The 9,715-nt window shown below is 47.2% G+C and overlaps 1 protein-coding gene across 1 annotated transcript in view; it reads right to left on the bottom strand.

Annotated features, from left to right (window-relative positions):
* LOC112105858 (centrosome-associated protein 350-like) overlaps positions 1–9,715 on the bottom strand; it is a 160,742-nt gene that overhangs the window by 103,311 nt on the left and 47,716 nt on the right. The window contains exon 8 of the mRNA XM_026655416.1: positions 1,893–2,006. Coding sequence (XP_026511201.1) covers positions 1,893–2,006 — 114 coding nt within the window. The remainder of the gene's footprint in view (positions 1–1,892; positions 2,007–9,715) is intronic.

Here is a 9,715-nt window from a genome sequence, read left to right as displayed (position 1 = left end):
GGGGGGGGTCTTAGGAGGGGGCAGTTAGGGGACAAGGAACAGGGAGGCTTAGGTACGGGGAGGGGTTCTGGAGGGCAGTTAGGAGCAGGGGTCCCAGGAGGGGGCAGTCAGGGGACAAGGAGTGGGGGGGGGCTGTCAGGGGGCAGGGGTGGGGAGAGGGATCGGAGCAGTCAGGGGACAGGGAGCAGAGGGGTTTAGATGGGTCGGGAGTTCTGGGGGGGCTGTCAGGGGGTGGGGAGTGGTTGGATGGGGTGTGGGAGTCCCAGGGGTCTGTCTGGGGGTGGGGGTGTGGATAAGGGTTGGGGCAGTCAGGGTACAGGTAGCGGGTAGGGTCCTAGGGGGCCAGTTAGGATGGGGGGAGGGTCTCAGGAGGGGGCAGTCAGGGGACAAGAGGCAGGGAGGCTTAGGTAGGGGGTGGAGTCCTGGGGGGCAGTTAGGGGCAGGGGTCCCAGGAGAGGGCAGTCAGGGGACAAGGAGCGGGGGGGGAGGGTTGGGGGTTCTGAGGGGGGCGGGAAGTGGGAGGGGCAGGGCTAGGGCAGGATTGGGGCGGGGCTCCTCCCGTCCTCTTTTTTGCTTGCTGAAATATGGTAACCCTAGACACTGGTCTCCATCTTGTGCCTGTACTTTTCCACTAACTGTGCTGGAGGCTTTGTTTGGGACAATTAAGTTCCCTCCACATTGAAGAAGCTATAAAACGGGAAAGTGACATTATCACTTGGTCTCACTCCCCCCACAACTCAACACCTGGAAACACCCCAGGAACAAAGACTTTGACTGGGAAGCTGGTCCCAGGCTGGAAAGGAGTAGTCCCAGCCTGTGTATGGAAAATTGGTGAACTGTTTGTACCATCAGGGTGAGACACTGCTTGACTCAAATCCTGTCTAGTTTATAGAACTTAGATTGCGATTTTGTTTTATTTCTTAGGTAATCTACTTTGATCTGTACACTTATTACTTATAATCACTTCAAATCTATCTTTCTGTAGTTAATAAATCTGTTTTATTTTTTATTTTTTTTACCTAGAACAGTGTGTTGTTTGAAGTGTAAAGGGAAATCTGCTCAGGAACAGAGGCTGGTGCATGTCCTCTGCACATTGAAGGAGGGGCGAACTGGATAAATAACTTACACTGACAATGTAAGATGTAAGGCTTCTGACAATGGCAGGCTTCTGACAATGGCAAGGCTTCTGACAATGGCAAGATGGTACAACTGTGGGTTCCTAGGCTTGGGAGCTGGAGGGGGAAGTGGCTGGAGCCTGCGTATTGTTGGTCCATAAGTGGCTGGAAAAAGCATTCAGGTAACGCAATAGGGTGTGTCCCTGCCTGTAAATGTTCGTGTGAGTAGAGGACTGGGAGAGGTCTTCAGCTTGTCACAACATCACAGTGAGAGAGGGAGCCCAGGCTGGTGAGACAGAGAGCTCAGTGGTATCCCCGTTTCAGGCTGCACCCCAGAGAAGTACATCACCCCCCCACCACCACCACCACCACCACACACACACACACACACAGGCTCTTCCACAGAGACGAAAGAAGACACAGGCAGAAGAGGAGAGCAAGGAAGTTCTGCGGTTGCTGCTGGTCTCCAGTGCTCTGGTGAATGTCCACAGACAACCCCTGTGAAATACATATACAATCTTCTGCTGTTTCTGAGAGTTGCACAGCAGCAGCAGAGAAAAGGAAAATTTTGTAAACAGAAAAAAAAAAAAAAAACTGGTGGGGGATACAGGGCTGATATAATATACCAAATCATCTTTAGGACATTTTGTGCAACTGACCAGAGTTCAAGTCAACTGGGTGCCTTTAAACTACATCTTTTTTCACCAGTCTGGGCATAACTAATCTGTGAACATACACATCTAGAAAGAAGCCTATGTCAAGAGTACTACTGTTCACCTGGTTTGGAATCTGGGCTTGATGACCTGGTTAGCTTTTGGACCTTGCGCACTGGTCTGGTTGCTTTCTTCTCCTTGCTTTTCTCAGGGGGTTTCTCTTTCCCTGTTGAATCCTCTGAAAAGCAGACAGTATGCGTGAACTGTTAGTTGATACCCCATGGGAAGGAAAAATAAAACTCAGAAGCAAACTTGCTTCAGCATTTACCCTGATTAAGTGGGGATTAGTCAGAGAATGCAGCATGATCACTCCCTAGGTCATACCCACTACCTTAGAATCCAGCAGTTCCATCTGCTATAGAAAGAGCTAGGTATATAAGAACATAAGAACCGCCATACTGGGTCAGACCAAAGGTCCATCAAGCCCAGTATCCTGTCCTCTGACAGTGGCCAATGGCACGTGCCCCAAAAGGAATGAACAGACAGGTTATCATCAAGTGATCCATGCCCTGTCACCCAATCCAAGCTTCTGGCAAACAGAGGCGAGGGACACCATTCCTGCCCATCCTCACTAATAGCCATTGATGGACCGATCTTCCATGAATCTATCTAGCTCCCTTTTGAACCCCGTTATAGTACTGGCCTTCACAACACCCTCTGGCAAGGAGTTCCAGAGGTTGACAGTGCGTTGCGTGAAAAAAATACTTTCTTGTGTTTGTTTTAAACCTACTACCTATTAATTTCATTTGGTGGCCCCTTGTTCTTGTATTATTAGAAGGAGTAAATAACACTTCCTTATTTACTTTCTCTATACCACTCATGATTTTATAGACCTCTATCATATCCCCCCTTAGTCACCTGTTTTCCAAGCTGAAAAGTCCCAGCCTTATTAATCTCTCCTCATATGGAAGCCGTTCTATACCCCTAATCATTTTTGTTGCCCTTTTCTGAACCTTTTCCAATTCCAAAATATCTTTTTTGAGATGAGGCGACCACATCCAGGGACGGCTCTATGTATTTTGCCGCCCCAAGCACGGCAGTCAAGCGGCTTTCGGCGGCGCGTCTGTGGGAGGTCCACCGGTCCCATGGCTTTTTGGACCTCCCGCAGGCACGCCGCCGAAGGCTGCCTGACTGCTGCCCCCACAGCGACCGGCAGGCCGCCCCCCGCACGCGCTTGCTGCGCTGGTGCCTGGAGCTGCCCCTGACCACATCTGCACGCAGTATTCAAGGTGTGGGAGTAGCATGGATTTATATAGAAGCAATATGATATTTTCTGTCTTATTATCTATCCCTTTCTTGATGATTCCCAACGTTCTGTTCACTTTTTTGACTGCTGCTGCACATTGAGTGGATGTTTTCAGAGAACTATCCACGATGACTCCAAGATCTCTTTCTTGAGTGGTAAGAGCTAATTTAGACCCCATCACTGTATATATATAGTTAGGATTATGTTTTCCAATGTGCATTACTTTGCATTTATCAACATTAAATTTCATCTGCCATTTTGTTGTCCAGTTACCCAGTTTTGTGAGATCCTTTTGTAGCTCTTCGCAGTCTGCGTGGGACTTAACTATCTTGAGTAGTTTTGTATCATCTGCAAATTTTGCCACCTCACTGTTTACCCCTTTTTCCAGATCGTTTACGAATATGTTAAATAGGACTGGTCCCAGTACAGATCCCTGGGGGACACCACTATTTACCTCTCTCCATTCTGAAAACTGACCATTTATTCCTACCCTTTGTTTCCTATCTTTTAACCAGTTACCAATCCATGAGAGAACCTTCCCTCTTATCCCATGACTGCTTATTTTGCTTAAGAGCCTTCGGTGAGGGACCTCGTCAAAGGCTTTCTGAACATCTAAATACACTATATCCACTGGATCTCCTTTGTCCGCATGCTTGTTGACCCCCTCAAAGAATTCTAGTAGATTGGTGAGGCATGATTTCCCTTTACAAAAACCATGTTGACTATTTCCCAAGAAATTACGTTCATCTATGTGTCCGACAATTTTGTTCTTTATGATAGTTTCAACCAATTTAGTACTGAAATGAGGCTTACTGGCCTGTAGTTGCCAGGGTCACCTCTGGAGCCCTTTTTAAAAATTGGCATCGCATTAGCTATCCTCCAGTCATTTGGTACAGAAGCTGATTTAAATTATAGGTTACAGATGACAGTTAGTAGTCCTGCAAGTTCACATCTGAGTTCCTTCAAAACTCTTGGGTGAATATCATCAGGTCCTGGAGACTTATTACTGTTTAGTTTATCAATTTGTTCCAAAACCTCCTCTAATGACACCTCAATTTGGGACAGTTTCTCAGATCTGTCACCCAAAAAGAATGGCTCAGGTTTGGGAATCTCCCTCACATCCTCAACAGTGAAGGCCGATGCAAAGAATTCATTTAGTTTCTCCGCAATTGCCTTATCTTTGAGTGCTCCTTTAGCATCTCGATTGTCCAGTGGCCCCACTGGTTGTTTAACAGGCTTTCTGCTTCTGATGTATTTAAAAACATGTTTTGCTATTACTTTTGGAGTCTTTGGCTAGCTGTTATTCAAATTCTTTTTTGGTCTTTCTAATTATATTTTTACACTTCATTTGCCAGAGTTTATGCTCTTTTCTATTTTCCTCATTAGGATTTATCTTCCAGTTTTTAAAGGATGCCTTTTTGCCTCTCACTGCTTCTTTTACTTTGTTGTTTAACCACGGTGGCTCTTTTTGGGTTCTTTTACTATGTTTTTTAAATTGAGCTATACATTTAAGTTGAGCCTCTATTATGGTGTCTTTAAAAAGTTTCCACGCAGCTTGCAGAGATTTTACTTTTGGTACTGTACCTTTTAATTTCTGTTTCACTAACCTCATTTTTGTGTAGTTTCCCTTTCTGAAATTAAATGCTACAGTGTTGGGCAGCTGTGGAGTTTTCCCCACCACAGGGATGTTAAATTTAATTATATTATGGTCACTATTACCAAGCGGTACGGCTATATTCACCTCTTGGACCTGATCCTGTGCTCCACTTAGGACTAAATCAAGAATTTCTTCTCCTCTTGTGGGTTCCAGGACTAGCTGCTCCAAGAAGCAGTCATTTAAGGTGTCAAGAAACTTTATCTCAGCATCCCTTTCTGAGGTGACATGTACCCAGTCAATATGGGGATAGTTGAAATCCCCCATTATTATTATTATTGAGTTTTTTATTTTAATAGCCTCTCTAATCTCCCTGAGCATTTCAGAGTCACTAACACCATCCTGGTCAGGTGATCTGTAATATAACCCTACTGCTATATTCTTATTTTTCAAGCATGGAATTACTATCCATAGAGATTCTATAGTACAATTTAGTTCATTTAAGATTTTTACTTCATTTGATTCTACGCTTTCTTTCACATATAGTGCCACTTCCCCACCAGCACAACCTGTTCTGTACTTCCGATATATTTTGTACCCTGGTATTACTGTGTCCCATTGATCATCCTCATTCCACCGGGTTTCTGTGATGCCTATTATATCAATATCCTCATTTAATACTAGGCACTCTAGTTCACCCGTTTTATTATTTGGACTTCTAGCATTGGTATATAAGCATTTTAAAAACTTGTCATTTTTTGGCTGTCCCCATTGCATTACGTAATTGAATGGGACTTTTTTTCATTTGACTTTCTCATCAGATCCTCCCTGTATTTTATCATTTTCCATCCTCTCCTCCTTATTAGGACATTGGGGAGGATCTATAAATGGAGATTCCCTAAGGGATGTCCGAACCACATGCTCCTCCGCACATGTCGGCTTTCCCGCAACCCTTAGTTTAAAAACTGTTCTACGACCTTTTTAATTTTAAGCGCCAGCAATCTGGTTCCATTTCAGTTTAGGTGGAGCCCATTCTTCCTGTATAGGCTCACCCTCTCCCAAAAGCTTCCCCGGTTCCTAATAAATCTAAACCCCTCCTCTCTACACCATCGTCTCATCCAAGCATTGAGACCCTGCAGTTCTGCCTGTCTAACTGACCCTGCGCGTGGAACTGGAAGCATTTCAGAGAATGCTACCATGGAGGTCCTGGACTTCAATCTCTTACCTAGCAGCCTAAATTTGTCCTCCAGGATCTCTCCCCTATCCTTCTCCATGTCACTGGTACCTATATGTACCACGACCATCGGTAGGTAGAATTCTACTGCTACTCCAAGGCCCACAGGTTAGACTCCACAATGCATTGCTTAGGCTTACCCTTATAGCTTTGCCCAAACACACACAGAATGAACATTTTGCCTCAAAGACTGTTTACATTAATACTAGAAAACTGCAAAGCCATAAGTATGCACAGATAACAGCCATAACAGACCGTTAGGAAGTTCACTTTGGGGTTTAGAAGTCACGTTAATAGTTTGGCATATCTGAGGTAATGTTGCTTTTTTATTCTACTAAAGGACAAAGTAAGTTTTACAAAGTACATATTAATGCTCCACCTGAATGGGCTATGTCTAGTTCCTTCATTGTTGAATACATGACCCTCTTCCTTTACATTATGCATGCTAGCACATTTAATCCTTGGCTCCCAACCAATCCATCAAAATGTGATAGACTAAATAGCAGAGCATTGTACTTTCTGCAATTGTGCCTGCAGAATTTTCCACAGAATACACCCACTGGGTATGTCTACACTGCAATTAAACACCCACTGCTGGCCCGTGTCAGCTGACTCTGGCTCACGGGGCAAACATCTACACCGCAATTTTACAATCCTGCAGCCTGAGCCTGAGGCCTGGTCTACACTAGGAGTTTATGTCGAATTTAGCAGCGTTACATCGAATTAACTCTGCACCCGTCCACACAACGAAGCTATTTAGTTCGACACAGAGGTCTCTTAAATTCGACTTCTGTACTCCTCCCCAACGAGGGGAGTAGCGCTAAATTCGACATGGCCATGTCGAATTAGGCTAGGTGTGGATGGAAATCGACGGTAATAGCGCCGGGAGCTATCCCACAGTGCACCACTCTGTTGACGCTCTGGACAGCAGTCCGAGCTCGGATGCTCTGACCAGCCACACAGGAAAAGCCCCGGGAAAATTTGAATTCCTTTTCCTGTCTGGGCAGTTTGAATCTCACTTCCTGTTTGGACATCGTGGCGAGCTCAGCAGCACTGGCAACGATGCAGAGCTCTCCAGCAGAGATGGCCATGCAATCTCAGAATAGAAAGAGGGCCCCAGCATGGACTGATCGGGAAGTCTTGGATCTGATCACTGTGTGGGGCGATAAATCCGTGCTTTCCGAGCTGCGATCAAAAAAACGGAATGCAAAGATCTACGAGAAGATCTCTAAAGCCATGGCAGAGAGAGGATACAGCCGGGATGCAACGCAGTGCCGCGTGAAAATCAAGGAGCTGAGACAAGGCTACCAGAAGACCAAAGAGGCAAACGGACGCTCCGGATCCCAGCCCCAGACATCCCGTTTCTACGAGGCACTGCATTCCATCCTAGGTGCGGCCGCCACCACTACCCCACCACTGACCGTGGACTCTGAGGATGGGATATTGTCAACGGCCGGTTCCTCGGAGATGTTAGCGGACGGGGAAGATGAGGAAGGAGATGAGGAGGACGAGGCAGTCGACGGCGCTTACAACGCTGATTTCCCCGACAGCCAGGATCTCTTCATCACCCTTACAGAGATCCCCTACCAACCGTCCCCAGGCGTTAACCCGGACACAGAATCAGGGGAAGGATCAGTCGGTAAGTGTTTTAAACATGTAAACATTTATTTTTAACAGAACAGGAATATTAACAATATTAACAATGGGTTTTTCATGATTACTTTGCCCTAGGCGCTTAACGTTTCAGTCCTTGGCAGTGCAACTACTGAAAAAAAAATCTAACAATGTCTGGTTTAGCATGATTGGTTTGCCCTAGGCGCTCTACTGTTTAGTCCCTGCCAGTGCAGCTACAGTAAAATCCGGTCTATATGTCCAGGGATAGAGCAGAAATCCTCCTGGGACATCTCCACGAAGCTCTTCTGGAGGTAATTGGAAAGCCTTTGCATCAGGTTCCTGGGGAGAGCGGCCTTATTGGGTCCTCCGTGGTAGGAAACGTTTCCGCGCCAGGAGACAAGCAAGTACTTGGGGATCATTGCCTTGCAGAGTATGGCGGCATACGGCCCTGGTCTTTGCAGGCTTTCCCGAAGCATCCTTTCTTTCTCAGTCTCTGAAGTCCTCATCAGAGTGATGTCGCTCATGGTGACCTGCTTTGAATTAGGTAGGGGAATGTTAGTATTGGGACTGCTTGGCTGTTCCTTTACAGAACTGAAACCGGCGGTTTACAGCCACGCGGTGGAGGCGGGAGAGGGGCAGCATACAGGGATCTTTCCCTGGGACAGCCGCGAGGGGGTGGGACAGGGGCAGAGTTCATGCTTGCCGGATTGCTGGCAGCAGGGACTGGCATTGCTTTGAACGTGAAAGGAGGCCAGTGCTATTATTAAAGTTTTAAGCAGCCACAAGTCTACGGCTTACCATGTCAGCCTGCTACCCAAATTCCGCTGTCCTGCCCTGCTTGTCTGATCTGCACTGCAAGACCCCAGGCACTGAATGCGAAGGCCGAAAATTCGACCTTGTCCTGAGTGCGCATGTGATAGGTGCTGTGCATGGTCTTGTTTACAGAGAAAGACTATGTTCTTTGTTCACAACTAAATTTATCTTTCTGAGGAATTCACTCCCTTTTTCCCATCCCACAGCTGCGACTGTCTCCCGACCTACCCTGGCATCACACTCCCAGAGGCTAGTGCAGAGTAGGCGTAGGAAGAAGAGGACACGGGAGGACATGTTCTCGGAACTTATGGTCTGCTCCCAAGCCCAGGCAGCCCAGCAGACCCAGTGGAGGGAGAACTTGTCCCAAATCCACCGATCACACATTGAACGGGAGGAGAGGTGGCAGCAGGAAGACCAGCAGGCGACTCAAACGCTGCTTGGACTAATGAGGGAGCAAACGGACACGCTCCGGCGCCTTGTGGATGTTCTGCAGGAACGGAGGCAGGAGGACAGAGTCCCGCCCTCCCCCGCCACAAAGTCCCATACCCACCTCACCCAAAGTCCCAAGAAGGAGGGGCGGCAGAGTCCGTGAAAACTCTCACTCCACCCCTGCAGACTGCTCAAGTACCAGAAGGCTGTCATTCCCCAAAATTTGATAAGTCCTTTCCTTCCCGCCTCACCCAAGCCCCCGTCCAAGTTTCATCCCCCAGTTTCATGTGTAGTTGCTAATAAAAAATACGTTTCTGTTAATTACTGTTTCCATCATGTTCTTTTAGAGGAGAGTCTGTTTTAAGGGGGGGAAGGGGGTTGGTAATTGGACAGGACAGTCACCTTTACCAGGGTACAGACGCGGGGGCAGGTTCAGCAGCAGGGCACACACACATTGCAGTCACTAGTTACCCTGGTCAGTCTGGGAGGTGGTTTTCATGTTCTGGGGGGGGGCTATGTGACTTTATGGCGGGGGAGGGCGGTTAGAGATCTTATGCAGCGGTCCTTATCCTGGATCACAGAGCCACGCAGCAGGGGATCTGTTACCGTCCTCCCCCTGCCACAAAGTCACATAGCCCCCACACACAGAGTCCCGAACAGGAGGGGTGGCAGGCTCTGTTGAAACAACCAGTCCACCAGTGCGGAGCCTGTCATTCCTCGAGTTTAGAAGCGTCCTTTGCATCACTACACTACACCCGCTCCCCACCACAGTCTGCGTCCCAGGTTCAACACTTTACCGCGAAAACAGTAATAAAGAAAACGGTGTTCATTAACAAATTTCAAGTGATTTTATTTTTAAACGTGTGTTGGAAGGGGGGGAACAGGGTGAACGGGGTATGTAACTGGAGAGGATAGTGAACATTAACCGGGTAAAGAAACGGGGGCAGGTTCAGCTTC

This window comes from Terrapene carolina, unplaced genomic scaffold, assembly GCF_002925995.2.
Source record: "Terrapene carolina triunguis isolate 2854851 unplaced genomic scaffold, T_m_triunguis-2.0 Scaffold210, whole genome shotgun sequence".
Classification (NCBI taxonomy): domain Eukaryota; kingdom Metazoa; phylum Chordata; order Testudines; family Emydidae; genus Terrapene; species Terrapene triunguis.
This window is presented reverse-complemented; position numbering and strand designations above follow the sequence as displayed.